This window comes from Acomys minous (genome assembly GCF_964271855.1).
Source record: "Acomys minous genome assembly, chromosome: 20".
Taxonomy (NCBI): domain Eukaryota; kingdom Metazoa; phylum Chordata; class Mammalia; order Rodentia; family Muridae; genus Acomys; species Acomys minous.
Genome location: NC_140502.1, coordinates 25,426,965 through 25,445,891, shown reverse-complemented (window position 1 = coordinate 25,445,891; position 18,927 = coordinate 25,426,965). Strand labels below are relative to the sequence as shown.

Genomic DNA, 18,927 nt, shown 5'->3' with positions numbered 1-18,927 from the left:
TGTGTGATGGCTTCGCTTCTGCCACTGGAGACGTGTCCGTGGCTGCGATGGTGCACAGTGGGGGAAGGGTGCTGTGTAACAAGGGGTTTGGATGGTTGTGCCCCCCGGAGCCTGTTGGGGGGGCCTGGTGTCCTGTGCGTAACCGTGCAGGCATGGATGACAGTGTCGCCGGGACCCCCGTTGCCTGTGTCCGTGGCCCGTGGCTCTGTTGTGTTTTCCATCTGGGTGACTGTGTGTGTGTGTGTGTGTGTGTGTGTGTGGCTGTGTGTGTGAGAGACTGTGTGTTTGTGTGTGTGTTGCTGTGTGTGTGAGACACTGTGTGTGTATGTGTGTGGCTGTGTGTGTGTGTGGCTGTGTGTGAGAGAGAGCCTGTGTGTGTGTGTAAGTGTGGCTATGTGTGTGAGACACTGTGTGTGTGTGTGTGTGTGTGTGTGGCTGTGTGTGAGAGAGAGCCTGTGTGTGTGTGTGAGAGAGAGAGAGAGACTGTGTGTGTGTGTGTGTGTGTGTGTGAAAGAGAGAGAGACTGTGTGTGTGTGTGGCTGTGTGTGTGTGTGTGGCTGTGTGTGAGAGAGAGCCTGTGTGTGTGTGTGAGAGAGAGAGAGAGACTGTGTGTGTGTGTGTGTGTGTGTGTGTGTGTGAAAGAGAGAGAGACTGTGTGTGTGTGTGGCTGTGTGTGTGTGTGTGGCTGTGTGTGAGAGAGACTGTGTGTGTGTGTAGCTGTCTGTGCGTGTGTGTGTGTGCGGCTGCGTGTGTGTGTGTGGCTGTGTGTGTGTTGTGTGTGTGTGTGTGGCTGTGTGTGAGAGAGCCTGTGTGTGTATGTGTGTGTGTGTGTGTGTGGCTGTGTGTGAGAGAGAGCCTGTGTGTGTGTGTAAGTGTGGCTATGTGTGTGAGACACTGTGTGTGTGTGTGTGTGTGTGGCTGTGTGTGAGAGAGAGCCTGTGTGTGTGTGTGTGTGAGAGAGAGAGAGAGAGACTGTGTGTGTGTGTGTGTGTGTGTGTGAGAGAGAGAGAGAGACTGTGTGTGTGTGTGGCTGTGTGTGTGGCTGTGTGTGAGAGAGACTATGTGTGTGTGTGTAGCTGTCTGTGTGTGTGTGTGTGTGTGCGGCTGCGTGTGTGTGTGTGTGGCTGTGTGTGTGTTGTGTGTGTGTGTGTGTGTGAGTGACTGTGGGGTTATGTATGTTCAGTTCTCACAGCTGAAAGGAAAGTAGCAGTGCACCCTTGTAACACAGTGTCACTGACAGTACCTGTCCTAGACAAGATGTTCGCTTCTTGTACATGCTTGGATCTTGTTTAAGAGAAAAGTGCTCAGCCGGGCGGTAGTGGCGCATGCCTTTAACCCCAGCACTCGGGAGGCAGAGGCAGGAGGATCGCTGTGAGTTCGAGGCCAGCCTGGTCTACAAAGCGAGTCCAGGACAGCCAAGGCTACACAGAGAGACCCTGTCTCGAAAAACGAGAGAGAGAGAGAGAGAGAGAGAGAGAGAGAGAGAGAGAGAGAGAGAGAGAGAGGAGAGAGAGCGCTCAAACATTGTAGCTGTAACAGTGTAAACTGTGGCTCCACCTTTGTGGCTGTGGAAGTTTAATTGCTTGTGGCTTCATATGGCCATTAGCATATTTTGTACCTGTGACCTCACCCTAGTTTAGCCGGGTACGGTGGTAAAATCTTGTTTGGAATTCATTTTGGGGGGGCCGAATCTGCCCAAGGATCACGAATATCTTGTGGCTTTGCGTCTCTCCCCACGTCCTGCCCGGAACTGAAGGATTTAACCTCTGTTTTCACCACAGTGGCTGCTCGTCTGTTTGCCGGTGGCCAGGATAGATTCAGTTCCTCTGTTCCGTCCCCCACATTTCACCTGGGAAATACAGATTTGTTGTTGGTTTCCTGTGCGCCCTAATCTTACAGCCCCGGAAACTGGCGGGAGGGAAGGCAGATGGGACGGAGCCCCGTGAAGAAGCTATGGATCTGATTTAGATGAGACGCTAGCACGTCGAAGAGTGGGAAATAATTGGAGAGGAAATGCCGCAGAGCCGGGACGTACGGCGTGGCCTGCAGGGCCCTGACTCTAGTTGGCAGCTTCAAGTTGAGAAATAAATTGAAGTCTAAGGCAGCTTGGCTTTCTCCGTTTCCAATGCCAGTCTCCTGCCTCGGGTTGTTAGACGGATCGTAGGTTGGAGAAAGAGCGTGTTTGTAACTTAGACTGTATGGCAAGGACGACATAGCATCTCGTTTCACTTTCTTTATTCTCAGGGCACAGAAGAGGGAAAAAGAAAATGGCCGTTGTACACTCTGAAGGGAAGTTTGGCCTAAGTCGATATTTGTCTCCTCGACTGTTTTTATTGTGTCAGGACATAATCTTTGGAATTAGTCCTGGACTTAACTTTGTAGACCAGGCTGGCCTTGAACTCACATCAATCCGCCTGCCTCTGCCTCCTGAGTGCTGGGATTAAAGGCGTGCGCCACCACGCCCAGCTTGATTGGAATTTTAAAGTGAGAAAAGGTGTAACAAACCATTATATGCCTAGCTCAAAAGCTAGTAAACACCAATAATTTCATTTTTTTTCTGCCTTCACTTTATAACCCTTATTTACTTGCCTTTTGCTTTTATTTATTTATTTTTATTTTTATTTATTTATTTATTTTTGCCTTTTGCTTTTAATTCCTGAGATGTGGGTGGGTTTTTTGTTTGTTTGTTTTGTTTTCATTTTCAAGTATTTTAATAGATGGATGTTTCTTAATTCCTTGGTGACTTGAATTCTTTTAAATCTACTAAGACTTGTTTCCTGAGCTACAATTTGTTCCCTGTGCGATCGAAAAGACTGTGCTGCTGGGTGTGAGGTGAAACAAATGGCGAGTGGTCAGGTACAGTGGTCGTGTTGCTTAAATCTTCCAGACCTTTGCTGATTGTATTCGTTTATTTGTCTCTTTTTTATTCAAAGGTGATTCTGGTAAGCCACTTAGGGAAAGCGGCCCTCAGCACAGCAGGTTTAGGACACATGGAATGCTTTGCAGTCTTCACCCCACCAGCCATGCCTCAGGCACATCGGCATCCCCAGCCCAGGCTCCTCTCTCAGGAGGGCGCCTTTTTTTTTTAGGTGCTGGGATTAAAGGCGTGTGCCACCACGCCTGGCCCAGGAGGGCTCTTACTGCACGCTGTGCCCAGATGTCTCCACCAAAGGGTAAAAGCCTTGCAGCCATCCCATCCCTACTGTAAAGGGGAGTTCAGTGCGTTTGTGCCCCTGGCTGGCCCTGCATCCTCCTGTCCTCTGTGCTCAGTGCAGGAAACAGCAGGAAACTTTCCTTCACTGTGCCCTCTGAAGTGACATGGTTTCTCCATCAAAGCTCAGTTAGTCTCCCAGTGCTGTTCAGGGAGGATGTCCCCAGTGGGGAGCTGTCCACAGTGGGGAGCCGTCCACAGTGGGAGATTGTCCACAGTGGGAAGCTGTCCACAGTGGGGAGCTGTCCACAGTGGGGAGCCGTCCACAGTGGGGAGCTGTCCACAGTAGGAGATTGTCCATAGTGGGGAGTTGTCCCCAGTGGGGAGCTGTCCACAGTGGGGAGCCGTCCACAGTGGGGAGCTGTCCACAGTAGGAGATTGTCCATAGTGGGGAGTTGTCCCCAGTGGGGAGCTGTCCACAGTGGGGAGCTGTCCACAGTGGGGAGCTGTCCACAGTAGGAGATTGTCCATAGTGGGGAGTTGTGCCCAGTGGGGAGCTGTCCACAGTGGGGAGCTGTCCACAGTGGGGAGCTGTCCACAGTGGGGAGCTGTCCACAGTGGGGAGCCTTCCACAGTGGGAGATTGTCCACAGTGGGGAGTTGTCCCCAGTGGGGAGCTGTCCACAGTGGGGAGCTGTCCACAGTGGGGAGCCGTCCACAGTGGGGAGCTGTCCACAGTGGGGGGGTTGTCCCCAGTGGGAAGTTGTCCACAGTGGGTGGGGTATCCCCAATGGGGAGCTGTCCACAGTGGGAGGTTGTCCCCAGTGGGGGAGCTGTCCACAGTGGGGGGTTGGCACTTTTATCTGAATTTGCCCTTTGCTAATACTAAATCGTTAGATGGTTAAAAGTTTAGCTGTGGCTTCCTTGTTGGCTTTACTGCCTTAAACCTGGTGGCTCTGCCCCCTTCAGGTCCATCCAGCTGCTGACAATTAGGTGTAGGTTTTCTGTGTAGGTATTGGGCGTGTATCAGATATGTCAAATATTTGACATAATGTTATATAAATCCTTTATATCACTACTCTAGGGGTTTTTTGTTTTGTTTTGGTTGGTTGGTTGGCTTTTTATTATTTATTTTATTTTATTTTTGTCAACTGATGCTTTTAGTTACTGAATGAAAGATGTTACAATTCCCTTTTTTAAGATATTTAGGTGTGTGTGTGTGTGTGTGTGTGTGTGTGTGTGTGTGTGTGTGTACCATGGAGTGCTTGTGGACATCAGAGGACAGCTCTCAGGGCTCCGTTATTGCCTGCTCCTAGTTGGCTTCTGAGGATCCAAATCATGTTGGCTTGCGAGTCCCGTTAGCTGATGAGCCATCTGGCCTGGCCCCTTCCTCGGGTTTATTAGGCTCAGATTCAGTTAGTCTGCTTTACATTTGGACATCTTTTAATTTTGACAGCTATTTAACATGTTATTGTTTCCACCAAGGTTTGACAACCATTGATTTAAAAACAAAACAAAACAAAACAAAACAAACAGGCTGGGCGTGGTGGCACACGCCTTTAATCCCAGCACTCGGGAGGCAGAGGCAGGTGGATCGCTGTGAGTTCGAGGCCAGCCTGGGATACAAAGTGAGTCCAGGACAGCCAGGGCTACACAGAGAGACCCTGTCTTGGGGGAAAAAAATCAGAGGTAGAAATCACTTGGAAGAGATCCGCAGCAGATCGCATGCTCAGAAAGTGGCTCATTCACACCCAAGGGTTGGTGTCCATTTCTCTGGAGAACATCACCAAGAAGCACTAATTTTGAAAATTCTCTTAATCTCGCCCTTTTTCAGTCCCAGGCTAGTTGTCTTTATTCTCTGAGCTCAGGCAGCCATTTTATGTTCTAATTAGAGAAATCATGTAAGTAAGTTGTGAATACACACACACACACACACACACACACACACATATATATATATTCCTGCAAGAATCAACGTGTCTGATGACTAAGCTATTTTTTTTTTTAAATTTTGGATAGCAGTTTCAAAATCTTTAGTTGGTTTTTGACTGTGGAGGAGTATAGAGTAACAGAATGGGAAACGTATTATTTTCATAAAACCATATGGTAAATCTTGCTGTGAAAGGTAAGTATTGATATGGTGGGACATAGTAAGCAGTATTGGGAAAATGCTAATATGTACCTATTTCTTATATATATATATGTTAACTTCTTGGGGTTTTTCCTGGTATGCTCTATTTCTCTGAAATGATTTGCTGTTGTCTTTCAGGCTTGCCTTGTCTGAGTAATTATCTTCAAAATAGCACGCTACGGGATCAGAGTTGCCTCAGTGGGAGCGAGTGAGCGGACCGAAGGTGTGCACCCACGGCTGATTCGGGAAGTCAGGGACAGGTTAGCGGAGGGACACAAGGGGGTCAGCAGGATCCTGCGGGCGTGAGATGGTAGCGTGGGACGGGATGTCGGTCCGCAGCGCGCACCCCCACGGAGCTCGGCCCCGAGGCGCTGTTCTCCCGAGAAGCCGCACAGCTGTGCGCGGTGACGGGCGTCCCACCTGCCCCAGCCCGGAGCGTGCACACCGGGGAGCGGCCCCACGCGTGCACGGAGTGCGGGAAGGCTTTTGCCCAGAGCTCGCAGCTCGTTTTGCACCACAGGGTTCACAGCGGGAGAAGCCGTACGAGTGTGAGGCGTGCGGGAAGGCCTTCCTCCGCAGCTCGCAGCTCAGCCGGCACCACAGGGCGCACACGGGCGAGAGGCCCCGCGCGTGCAGGGAGTGCGGGAGGGGCTTCGCCCAGAGCGCCCAGCTCACGCTGCACCGCAGGCTGCACACCGGGCAGGACCTGTGCGCGTGCCCGCAGTGCGGGAGGGGCTTCGCTCAGCGCTCGCAGCTCCCGTAGCACCAGCGCATTCGCACCGGCGAGCGAGCGGCCGTACCGCTGTGACGAGTGTGGCAGGGCCCTCACCCGCGGGTCCCTCCTCACCCGGCACCAGCGGGTTCACACCGGCGAGAAGCTCTACGTGTGTAAAGAGTGCGGGAAGAGCTTTAGCCGCGGCTCAGAACTGACCCAGCACGAGAGAGTCCACACGGGCGAGAAGCCGTACGTGTGTAAGGAGTGCAGAACGGCTTTCGCTCAGAGCTCACACCTGTCTCAACACCGGAGACTTCACACCGGGGAGAAGCCCTATGCGTGCGGGCAGTGCGGAAGGCCTTTGCCCGCGGCTTGTACACCACCAGCGGACCCACACCGGCGAGAAGCCGTCCCAGTGCGGGGAGTGTGGCGAGGCCTTCACCCGGCCTCCCAGCGCACCCACCAGCGGACCCACACTGGAGAGAAGCCGTACGCGTGCACGGAGTGCGGGAAGGGCCTTTGGTCACGGCTCCCAACTCACTCTGCATCAGAGAGTCCACACGGGCGAGAAGCCGTGCGTGTGTAAGGAGTGCAGGAAGGCCTTCGCTCAGAGCTCACACCTCTCTCGGCACCAGCGAGTTCACTCTGGTGAGAAGCCACAGCAGTGTGAAGACTGTGCGGAGGCCTTTCCTCGCGGGTCGCAGCTGCTGCAGCACCGGGGAACCCAGCTCAGTGACAAGTCTTTTGACTGCAAGGAACGTGGAATAGGCTTTAGTCATCATTCGCAGATTTTCGTGTGAATTAATTTATTCTTTGCAATTAACATAGCTGTCCCCGGTCATACATTATAAGTAAAGAATTCTCACAGATGTGAATATGGGACTCATGAAGTTCAACATTTGGGAATTTATATGGGAGAACAGAAATGCTGAAAGAATCCACATAGCAAAACCTTTTGTTTACAACCATGTTACATTTTAGCAAATTAAAACATACAGTGATTCTGTTGTGATACAGAAAGCTCTTTAGTATAGGAAATGGCTCTGTCAGCATTGTCATGGTCCTATCAATTGGTTTTCTTTGTGATATTTGTATGAATAACCTTGCCTCAGATTAGTCGTTTATAAGAACTTTTTTTGCCATACAGTTCTTCAAATACCATGTTTCAACATGTACACGCACTTAGAACAATGCCTGGAACATAGCTTGTCGGCTCAGACTCCTTAACAATTCTACTTTGTTATGAATTTATTAAAGGCATGTGCCCCCCTTGCAACCTGACTACACTGAGGAGGAGGGAGAGGAGATTAAGGAGAACAAGAATGGCACCTTCTGGTGTCAGTTCCGAGGGGCGAACCCTCTGGCGTGACTCTTGGGGGTCTAGCAGATCCTCCATCTGACAGAAGAGGCCGCAAGTCCCTGGACCAAACCTGGAGGAATGTGCGGAGCTCGCTGCCGGCCACCAAATCCCCCCTCCCCCACGCCGTGGGCAGGAAGCTCTGCTTCTCAGCCCCGCCTCCCAGCTTCCTCCGCCCCCTAATCAGCTCCCCCATGCGCAGCCTGTGTTTTGTCTTGGGCTGACAGTTCCTCTCCCTGAGTCTAAGATCTTTCTCAGTTCGTAGAGACAAAGTCTCAGGGGGGTCAAGCCATCCAAGACTGCTTTCACCTTGGGCCCTGCCCAAGGCAAGGTTACATTCTCTTCACAGTAAAACAGAAAAGATCAGAGGTATGTGACATGACAAGGTAGGGCCAATACCCCACAATGCACATCGCCAGGCATGAGAGTTGACTCATAATGGGAAATGGGGAAAACTTTCTAGACAGAGCAACAGACAAAAACGTGAAATACACAAGGCAGGAGAGCTATGGAAGACAGAGCAAGGGAGGGGGTAGGGTTTGTTTTTTTCTAGACAGGGTCTCTCTCTGTAGCCTTGGCTGTCCTGGAACTCACTCTGTAGACCAGGCTGGCCTCGAACTCACAGTGACCGGCCTGCCTCTGCCTCCCGAGTGCTGGGATTACAGCTGTGCCCCGCCACCGCCCAGCTCAGTGGCTAGGAATTTAAGCATAGCAGGCTGGGAGCGACCATGTGACACCTGTGAGGCGTTCTTTGCAGAGACACCACAAAGAGAGCTGAAAACCAACTGATGTGTTCAGCACCACGGGAGGGACGGTCACATTGGACATGAAGGTGGACAAGGGACACAGTGAGCCGCGGAGTCTCAAGCTGTGGTCACACCCTCCGACAGCCCTCTAGCTGCCAAACTACTTCCGTTACAACGAATAACGGTAGCAAAGAGGCGGTTATGAAGCAGCAGCGTGGGGTCACCACGTGAGGGACTGTAGGAAAGGGCGTGAGGAGGGTCGAGAGCCGCTGCCAGGCTCACTGGTGCTTCTCCCCGCCACAAGCCGGGGACTCAGCCCAGTTCAGCATCTTGTTACTCAAGCGATGAGTGTACAGCAGAGTGATTTCAGAAGAGCTGTTCTGTGAGGCGCCGCCCCAGCTGAGGCAGCTGAGGGTCCCGCGTGCCGGCTGCTGACAGCATGGCTGCCCTCGCTGCCTGTGCACACACGGGCATCTCCCTAACGCCACCCTGAGAGATGTCCTTATGACTTAGGAAATCATTAAGGAAGGCAAGCGAGTGTAGAGCTATGGGACAGAAGCCTTAATTTGACCCAGAGGCTCTGAAATGTTTTACTTCAGGCCTTCCTGAGGGCAAAGGAAACGCGAAAGAAACGACTCTTGAGGTAACGTGTTGATCATCTGTGACACGCAGCAGCCACAGGTGTGTTGGGTTGAAGACGGCCACTGTCGTGTGCTGTATATTCCATCACCATCAGTCAGCTGGCAGTGGACGCACGCCACCAACAGGATTCCATCCACACCAGGTGGTAACATGGAGACTTAGTAATTTTACTAAAAGCTTCAGGCTGCGCAGGTGGGCAGGTACAGAACTATTCTAAGCTGACGGTGACGGTCTGTGTCCTCATGGGGCCTCCTCTCTCCCCTCCTCCCTTCCTCCCTGGTCCCCCACCTGAAACCTTCTCCCTGGTGTCGGAAGTCCCACCTTCACTTTCCTGCCCAGCTACTGCCTGTTCTGCTCTTTATGAACCAGTCACGGGTGACGGAGGGCACTTCCCACACAACACTGAGATTGGAGATGCTTCATAGAAATCACAACGCCAAAGTCCAAACGCAACCAGACTTCTGAGTACAGAACCCAGCGTTTGACTACACAGCGCACACAGCGAATCCTGCAACAAAGAGCTAACGATCCTCCTTGTGAAGAACTTGGTCACTATTCCACTGTAGTTTTTTCACGAGAAAGCCTCCATTGTGCCAGATGCTGCTGCTTCTCTGCGGCCCGTAGTCCCCGTCAGCGCCTTCTCTGAGGTCCTTTCCTGAGCTGTGATGCGTGACTCTCTCACTTGGCACTTTCATTTACAATAATATACAGGTCATTGTTTGGAAGAGACGGCGGTTACAATAAGACATGGCATCAGTAAGGTTGTTTTCCCTCACAGTGCTCAAGCATGAACACCCTGATGCACACAGAGCACTGACTTCTGCACGAAGCCTTTCCCACAGACGACGCACTTGTGAGGCTTCTCCCCGGTGTGAGTTGTTTGGTGTTTATTCAGATTGGAGCGGTCGGTGAAGGCCTTCCCGCACTCCGCACACGCGTACGGCTTCTCCCCGGTGTGGACTCGCTGGTGCACCTGGAGCTGGGACTTCTTGCTGAAGGCCTTCCCGCAGTGCCCGCACGCGAACGGCTTCTCCCCGGTGTGGACCCTGTGATGCGTTAGCAGCTCCGACTTCTGCCTGAAGGGCTTCCCGCACTCGGGACAGACGTAGGGCTTCTCGCCGCCGTGGGTCTTCCGGTGCTTACTGAGGTTGGACCTGCCGCTGAACGCCTTCCCACACTCAGCACACGCGTAGGGCTTCTCGCCGGTGTGGACCGGCTGGTGCACCAGGAGCTGCGACTTGGAGGTGAAGGCCTTCCCGCAGTGCCCGCACGCGTACGGCTTCTCCCCAGTGTGGATTCTTTGGTGGGTGATGAAGTTGGACTTCCGGATGAAGGCTCTCCCACACTCGGGGCACACGTAGGGCTTCTCGCCTGTGTGGATTTTCTGGTGCACGGCGAGGATGGACTTCTGGTTGAAGGCTTTCCCGCAGTCGTGGCACTTGTGCGGTCTCTCTCCCGTATGGATTTTCTGATGTATGTTGAGGTGGGATTTCTGGGTAAAGGCTTTCCCACAGGTGCTGCACGCGAACGGGCGCTCTCCGGTGTGAATCCTCTGGTGTGTGACCAGGTCCGACCTCTGAGTGAAGGCCTTTCCACACTTTGAACACACGTAGGACTTCTCTCCGGTGTGAGTTTTCTGATGCGTGCCGAGGTTAGACCTGCTGGCGAACGCCTTCCCACACTCGCTGCACGCGTAAGGCTTCTCGCCTGTGTGGACTCGCCTGTGTACGTGGAGCTGTGACTTGGACGTGAAGAGCTTTCCACAGTGAGCGCACTTATAAGGCTTTTCTCCAGTGTGAATTACCTGGTGTGCAACCAAGTGTGCCTTCTGGATGAACGCCAGCCCGCAGCTCACGCACACGTAGGACTTTTCTCCCGTGTGGATTCTTTGGTGCACGGTGAGGGCTGACTTCTGGCTGAAGGCTTTGCCGCAGCGACCGCACTGGTAGGGCTTCTCCCCGGTGTGGGTTCTCTGGTGGATGACTAGCTCTGAGCGGTAGGCAAAGGCCTTCCCGCACTCGGTGCAGACGGAGGACTTCTCTCTGATTTTAGCTGACTTCTGCGCAGTGAGGCTGGAACCGCAGCCGTGGCCGCCATCGGGGGGTGCGTGGGCCCGCGCTCTCGCGTGCGCGCGCTCGTGGGCCTGCAGCTGGGACTTGGAACTGAAGGCTTTCCCACAGGCGCCGCACGCGAACGGCTTCTCCCCGGTGTGGATTCTGCGGTGCGCCACCAGGTGCGTCTTCTGGATAAAAGCCTGGCCGCAGTCGATGCACACGTAGGCCCGCTCCCCCGTGTGGATTTTCTGGTGCATCCTGAGTGTGGACTTCTGCGTGAAGGCCTTGCCACAGTCACGACACGCGTGCTGCCGCTCCCCCGTGTGGATCTTCCGATGGATGCTGAGGTCTGAGTTGTAGGAGAAGCCTTTGCCACACTCGCTGCACTCATAGAGCTTCTCCCCGGTGTGGATCCGCTGGTGCCTGAACAGGGAAGACACCTGCAGAAAGGACTTGCCACAGTCGCTACATTTATAGGGCTTCTCTCGACTGTGGGCTCTGTGATGTGTGAGGAATTCCGGCTCCTGGGAAAATGCCCTCCCGCATTCAACACACACGTAGAGCTGTTCTCCTGTGTGAGAGCGCACATGTACTCTGAGCTGTGCCTTGTGGGTGAAAATCCTTCCTAATTCAGCACGCTCATATGGTTTCTGCCCAAGGTGGATTTTCTGATACTGACAAGGTACTTGTTCATAACTGAGGGCTTTTCCACATGGATTACGGTCCCATAGTCTCTCTCCTGTTAGGATATGCTCAGCGGCGGCATAGGATGCAATCTTACCGTAGACAGCAATCTTTTTCATTCTCTTCGGCACATTCTTTTCATCACGACTCTGCAAATCCAAATTATGTTTCAGACTATTCCCAAGTGAGCCACACGGACGGAGTCTCCTGGGAGAAAGAACACTGTATGTGTTCACACGAATTATTTTTTTAATGCCCTTATATCCATAATGGCTCTTTGTGTCCACGGTGCTCTTGATGAACACCACATCGCTCGCTGACCGAGTTTCTGCTTGCTGACAGGCCTTGTTCCCGTCGCCAGTCGGCTGCAATTCTTCTAGAATGAAATATGAGAAAGTATCATTTGTAAAACCACCCTCTTGCTCAGTGTGCAAGGATGCTTTTCCCAGACCTCCCTGCTGTAAAGCCAAGTTCCTTTCTGAAGGAGGAACAAGTGGTTTTAGTCCGCAGTACAGCTCGCAGGAGCTGGGCGGGCGGCACGGTACAAACGGCTCCCCCAGGAAGGACACGGGGAGGAGGTCAGGGCGGTGGCCTGATGAGGTTGGGATGGACGACACCCGGGCACACAGTACAGAGCTACAGGAACAGCCAGGAAGAGACACTACATACAGGCGGACGCGAACAGAGCAGGGAGCGAGGCACACGGCGAGCCCTGCCCCTCCTGTGACTACACAGCTCTGATTTATTTTAAACTTACAACATGTATGGTTCTCCATCATATACACCGGTGGCCGAGGGCGGGGAGGGAGAAGGCTGTGACCCAGGTGGAAGGCACTCAGTTACTTGAAAAGTCAAATGTCCCCAAGCAACACAAAACATGTGGAACCTGTCCCCAGAAGTCGTCGCAATGGCGTTTCTAAGGTGCCGAGCTCCTCAAGACACTGAGACTTTCTCTCTTGCTTTGCTCAGGACCCCTCGCCTGTCATGACAGAGGCCACCCTCCCTCACCTGTCATGACAGAGGCCACCCTCCCTCACCTGCACAGCGCTGACGCGGGCTCTGACCCTGCAGTGCCTAGGTTTCCTTCCCTTCCTCCAGCAGGAAACCCCTGTCTTGGGAATTCGATACCCTGTTCATGGATACTGATCAAGGGCGTTTCAGAGCCCACATGGTAAAGCCCTGTACCTCAAGCCCTATGAACAGAATAAATGTTCAGAGTGCACACAGGAGCTGAGGAGCCCTGCTACAGGGCTGGCGAGGCGCCAGGCAATTACAAGCACATCCACACTGGGTGCTCACAAGTGCCTGTCAATACAGACCCAGGCAATCTGATGCCCTCTTCTGGTGTCCACAAGTACTGCACCTTCATGGAGTGTGTGTGCACGCGTGTGCACAAACAAAAAATAAAGAAACAAATCTCGGGCTGGAGAGACAGCTGAGAGGTTAAGAGCACTGGCTGCTCCTCCAGAGGTCCTGAGTTCAATTCCCAGCAACCACATGGTGGCTCACAACCATCTATAGTGAGATCTGGCGCCCTCTTCTGGCCTGCAGGTGTACACGCAGGCAGAGCACTGTATACATAATAAATAAAATAAATTTTAAAAAAAGAAAGAAAGAAACAAACAAATCTCAAAAGAATACCCAGATCAGAACATGACCTATTTGGATGCCTCGCGGTAGGCAGTAAGTAAGAATAGGGTAATTGATAATAATTTTCAGACACCAAGGGGACTCTGCTCACCGACTGGGCGCAGGTGGCTAAAGGTCTCCTGCATCACAGCCTGGTAGAGAGTTCTCTGAGCAGGGTCTAGATGCTGCCACTCCTCTCTGTTGAAATCTACAGTCACATCCATGGAGGACACTGACCCCTGTAAGAGCAAACGCCTGGTCAGTGTGAACAAGTCCGAGGGATGGAAAACCACAGTTAGAAACAAAAAAGGCGGGGGGGGGGGGGGGCTTCTGTCTTTATGTCATTTAGAAAAGTCCCTGGAGAGTGATGTCAGCAAGATGGCCAAGTGACCAAAAATAGCAAACACGGGACTACATTTGGACGGGAAGGACCGAGGGAGAGCGCTGGAGGGCATGAGAGGAGTCACAGAAGCCCCGGAGCGCCATGTGAGCGAGAGCAGAAGGCCGTGCCTTCCCAGCAGCCTCTACGGCCCTAGCTGCGGTCGGCCCCGAACCAGGAGGGTGGGAAAACCCCAGCGACCAGCACCACCCGGGACGCTGGGATGGTTCAGTTTGTCAACGTGACACAGCTTTGCATCACAGGAAGAGCGGATCAGTGAGGGATGGTCCAGGCCAGGCTGGCCGGCGGGAGACTATCTGGCCTATGGTAATGGATGTGGACCGCGCACCGTGGTCTGCACAGTGCCCTAGGTCAAAGGTCACGGGCTGCATAAGGGGCGGGGGGTGTTGGGCACCAGCATTTCCGTGTCTCCCTGCTGTTTCGAGATCCTGACACTTTGAAGACTGGGACCTTCCACTGCGAGCCAAATCAACCCTTTCTCGGCTGTGCTGCCCTTGTGAGGGGATATTACCACAGAAACAGGACTCGGAAACTCGGACAGAGGTCTACATCCGCAATGCTAGGGTTCCCGGGAGGCCTCGCAGGCGCTGGGCACAGCTGCGGAAGTTACCCGGGGTCTACAAAGCTTTGCTCTCTCCAGGAGCTGACGCTGCCTTGTCCCCTGTGCTTCATGTGGGTGCTAGAAATCAACATGGAACCTCTGGAAGAGCAGCCAGTGCTTGTATTCACGGAGTCATTTGCCCTGGTGTTTCTTGGTTTGTTATAAAAAAGAGCAAGATCGGGTCAACGGGGAATAGATTCTACAGTCCAGTTGATTCCGTGGCCTGTCTGCTTTTCCTCCTAGACTCCAGTGACAATCAAACGCATCTGCTTCTTGAAGGAACTCCAGCGCCCCCATCCCCCGACTTTCCCCCATCTCCCGACTTTCCCCATCCCCCGACTTTCCCCCATCCCCCACCCCCCACACCCGGATCCCTTTCCCTGACCTCACAGGAGCTCCCAGGATCCTCTGGGGCCAACGGTGTAACCTCCTGGGTTGAAGTCCAGGGAGTTGGCATGGTCATCCTGGGTCTCGAGCCTGTTCTCTCGGCAACCAGAAGCCGTCTATGACTTCAGTCAGAGCCGGGGGAAAGGGGCGATCTGGGGTGCGGTGGGAGATCTTGGAAGGAGCCCCCCCAGAGGCAGCAAGAGACCTGGAAAGATCGAGTCTTAGTCACAAGACACTCACCATCGCAACACACACCAGGGTACCTGAAGGTGCTAGAACCACAGAGCAGCGGTTCGCGGCTGAGCGAGCGTGCATCCTGTTCATCCTGCAAACACACACTAGGAACTCAGCCTCGCTCCCGCTACATCTGCGCCAGCAGGTCTACGGACCCAGGAACTTATGCTTCTAACTGGGACCCGGAACCACACTCACAGAACAGTGCTGGGAGACATCTCAGAGGGTAAAGGCAGCTACTGCCAACCCGCGCTCCATGCCCAAGCCCAACGTGGCGAAAGGAGAACATTAGCCCATGAAAGCTGTCCTCCTCTCTCCTCATGCACAGCACGGCATGTGCTCATGTCCACACACACACACACACACACACACACACACATACATATACACACACACAAACACACACACATACACACACACAAACACACAGACACACACATACACAAAAACACACACACATACAAACACACAGAAACACACATACACACATACACAAACACACACACAAACACATACACACACACAGAGTGCAATACAGTGTACCAAATGTGTCAGAGCATACCCAAGACACTCACTTTGTAATTGGTGTGGCTATAACTGGCTACCACGTGAGGAAAAAAATAAAAGATAGATCGACATCTCACATTGTTTAGTAGACAAACTCAGGCAGGACTGAAAATTCTAACGTGCGAACTGTAGACACCCCCAAAATATTTAAATATATTCTTGGAGTCTGTATTTGTGTAACGTTGCATGGGGGACCAGGCATGATGCTACTGCACTGGGGAGACACAAGCTAAACTCTAATCACCCCCTATTAGACCCATGGCAGAAAAACCAGAATTTTCACCTAAGTCCAAACTGGTGAGATCAATGAGCCTATGGGGCTTGCTTACAGAGCACGGGTGAGGGGTTTCTGACAGGGGCATGGACGGCCCCCCAAAACAGCCACAGTGTATTAAAAGCCTCACCTCTTCATGAAGGCCACCCTCAAGGATGCTACAGCATGAAACCCTGCCTTTAATTAATCTTCCAATTCTTTTTATTTTTTATTTTTCTGAGACAGGGTCAGGGTTACGGTTAGGTCTCTCTGTGTAGCCTTGGCTGTCCTGGACTCACTTTGTAGACCAGGCTGGCCTCGAACTCACAGCGATCCTCCTGCCTCTGCTTCCTGAGTGCTGGGATTAAAGGCGTGCGCCACCACTGCCCTGCTGATCTTCCAATTCTTATGTACTGTAGCATCTCCTGAGTCCACCACGACGTCACCACAGGCCTGCCACTAATCCACGACGTCACCACAGGCCTGCCACTAATCCACGATGTCACCACAGGCCTGCCACTAATCAATGATGTCACCACAGGCCTGCCACTAATCCTCGACGTCACCACAGGCCTGCCACTTGGAGTTCCATTCTATTTGTTGTAACTTGGAGCAAAGTCCAAAATGGCATCTAGTTATGCCCAGAGGAAAAAACAAGCTGTGAACAGCACACGTCAGAGGGAGCCTAGAAGCTGTAAAAGACAGAACACACGCTTCTGAGCAGACCATATTACACGGCAGGACATGTCATAATGTAACGGGGGCAGCAAGACCCCTCGGGAGCTGACTGCGCTTGCCCCCAAGCCTGATGACCCAAGTTTCATCTCAGGGACCCATGGGCTGTTCTCTGACTTCCACACTCGTGCTGTGGCCTGTGCTGGCCCCCACACACAGATAGCTTTAACACATGTGTATGTACTGTGCGTGCATGAGGGAGGGAGGGGGAGGCGCTAGGAGGCTATTGCTCAGAGTTAGAATATTTGCCTGGCATGCTTGAGGTCCTGTGTCTGATACCAAGTACAAAAAAGGAAAAGAAAAGAGCAAGAGAAAAAAAGAAAAAGAAAAAACTGCCACAAATTGAAATAAAGATATGTAATTTTTTTCATCATGAGACCAATAGGTTTTTTTCTAATGTTTAAAAAAAAAATCTAGCAATTTCAAAAAAAGAAAAAAAAAAAGCCAAGGGGGGTGGGGGGAGAAACTGGACAAAAAATAGAAAATGTACAAGGAAAGGTTTTTTGTGAAAATGAGCTGTTTTAGAAATTGATGACGGATGCTCGGATTGCTATAATATCGTCTGAGCTACTCAGTCATACCTATTATGAAAAAATAACTGGAGCAAGGTAGGAAGGGTGTGTAAGATCAAAATAACTTTTATACATATATAGAGTATTTACAGAATATATTACGTAAAAATACACATAAAGTGTTGACAACAATTTAGCTTTAAACATATGAACCAAAAATGGACAGAGGGAGGCATGAACTAATCACCTGCCCCTACAACCAAGCGACAAAAGAACCTGTACAGTCTCCTGGGCGGTGGTGGCGCACGCCTTTCATCCCAGCACTGGGAGGCAGAGGCAGGAGGATCGCTGTGAGCTCGAGGCCAGCCTGGTCTACAGAGCGAGTCCAGGACGGCCAGGGTTGTTACACAGAGAAACCCTGTCTGGAAAAACTAACCAAGCTACCAACCAAACAAACAAAAACCTCAAGGTCATATGATATATATATTTAAATATATGCTTCATATATCACAATATAATAAATTAGAGAATGCACTGTTTTTTATGCAATTAGAAGTGACATTTATGAAAAGTGATTATGGTATAAACCAAAAAGCATTTTCGACTTGACCACTACCCAGAGACGTGATCTGAAACAGAAAACACATTTCAATATGACTCCTGGATCAAAGATAGCAATAAATAAATAAATAAATAAATAAATAAATAAAAATTTGATTTGAACAATAATTTAAAAAAACCACACACACACAAAGGCTGTAAATATTTACAGTAACGAAAGCTAAAAATTAAAGAGCTAAATGCCAAGCTAGCCACAGACCCCAGCGGCCCACGGAGAGCGGAGACTCAGCCACAGTCGCCCATCACCCGCCCAAGGGTCCCCCAAACTCAGAGTCCCCTTAGGGAGGGGAGAAGGGGTCCCCGCCGCTGCCCAGCACCCCGCCGCCACCTCCCGACACAGAACTTCAGTGGAAACCAACCGGAAGCATCCCCGAAGACTTCTCGCTATAAAGACTCAACGGACACGGGGCGCTGGGGGAAGAGGAGGAAGAAAAAAAAGAAAAAAAATAAAAGAAAAAAAAAGAAACCTTCCAGGACCACAGCCACTTCCGGCCCTCTCGGCCTCACCTACTGCGCATGCTCAGCGTCACCTGGCAAGCCAGAGGAAGTCCGCCGCCAGGAACCGGAAGAACGTCTCTAAAGTTCATCCATTCCGTACAGTGGAGGGGGGGGTAGGTAATCAGGGCAGGTTTCACAGGACGAGGTAAATAACTGCCACGTGCGGCGGCGGCGGCGCGCGCGCCTTTCATCCCAGCCCTCGGGGAGGCAGAGGCAGGGGGATCGCTGTGAGTTCGGGGCCAGCCTGGTCTACAAAGCGAGTCCAGGGCAGCCAAGGCTACACAGAGAGACCCTGACTCGGAAAACAAAACAGAAAAGATATAAAAAAGGCTTACAGCGCAGGCACAAGTTCCAGGGTTCGATTCCACGTCTGAGCTTTTATTTGTATACAGTTTAGTTGTTCTTATTGTGCTCATAGAGTTGAGCACGCACCACCCTGATGAAGTTTAACAATGTTTTCACCTCCGGGTGTGGCGAAGCTCGCCTTTTAGTCCAAGCATTTGCGAGACGGGGGACAGACTGATCTCTGTGATTTCACTGCAAAGCCACTCGCGTTATAGAACCCGTTGCCCGTTAGCCTAGAGTGACGCCCAGACTTAATACATACATAAATAAATAAGTAAATACTTGAGTTTTTTCCCCTCCCCACTACGCTTTAACAGAACCCTATACCTACTCGGGAGCAACCACTCGTTCACAATTCTTCCTAAATCTGTTAATGTTTAATAAGTAATATTCATTTTTTTAAATGCCACTTAAATTGATCGGATGAATCCTATACTGTGGCTCACCAAAAAGGAAGGCAAAAACCGGGCACCCTGAACAATTCCTGCAGTGCGTCCCAACGCCCAGAAACGTCCAGACACAGGGTGTGGTCCTCCTGAAGTCATTTAAGCAACTTTGTCCCAGGAGACCAGTGCCACGCAGTTTCCGTTTCTAGACTACATTTCCCAGAAACACTTGCGACCTCACCCCACACAACTTCCGGCGCGAACCTACTCTGAGGACGGT

The 18,927-nt window shown here is 51.8% G+C and overlaps 1 protein-coding gene and 1 long non-coding RNA gene across 6 annotated transcripts; one reads left to right on the top strand and one right to left on the bottom strand.

The window, feature by feature from the left end:
• The first annotated feature begins 3,070 nt into the window (after positions 1–3,070).
• Positions 3,071–7,272, top strand: LOC311591555. The gene is made up of 3 exons (XR_014777132.1): positions 3,071–3,173; positions 5,420–5,763; positions 6,596–7,272. It is a non-coding gene; the product is annotated as an uncharacterized lncRNA (long non-coding RNA).
• A 1,526-nt stretch (positions 7,273–8,798) lies between these two features.
• Positions 8,799–18,826, bottom strand: LOC311591504 (uncharacterized protein). 5 transcript variants are annotated; one of them, XM_084771175.1, is made up of 4 exons: positions 18,708–18,826; positions 14,495–14,701; positions 13,221–13,347; positions 8,799–11,855 (listed from the first exon to the last, which is right to left on the bottom strand). In XM_084771175.1, the coding sequence occupies exons 2-4, from the start codon at positions 14,570–14,572 to the stop codon at positions 9,523–9,525; spliced, it is 2,538 nt and encodes an 845-aa protein (XP_084627301.1). In that variant the 5' UTR covers positions 14,573–14,701; positions 18,708–18,826; the 3' UTR covers positions 8,799–9,522. The 5 variants fall into 5 exon arrangements, with proteins under 5 accessions (XP_084627301.1, XP_084627300.1, XP_084627303.1 ...); XM_084771174.1 differs by lacking the exon at positions 18,708–18,826 and adding an exon at positions 17,778–17,933; XM_084771177.1 differs by lacking the exon at positions 18,708–18,826 and adding an exon at positions 17,778–17,933 and having other exon boundaries at positions 14,500–14,701.
• Between the last annotated feature and the right edge of the window lie 101 nt (positions 18,827–18,927).

What these genes read in the sequence shown, in the direction of transcription:
- LOC311591504 (XM_084771175.1), bottom strand. Translation starts at nt 14,572, where the DNA reads ATGACCATGCCAACTCCCTGGACTTCAACCCAGGAGGTTACACCGTTG. An exon ending in ATCCTGGGAGCTCCTGTGAG is followed by an intron (nt 13,348 to 14,494) that starts GTCAGGGAAAGG and finishes TTGCTCTTACAG; the next exon opens with GGGTCAGTGTCCTCCATGGA. An exon ending in TAGCCACCTGCGCCCAGTCG is followed by an intron (nt 11,856 to 13,220) that starts GTGAGCAGAGTC and finishes ATTTCATTCTAG; the next exon opens with AAGAATTGCAGCCGACTGGC.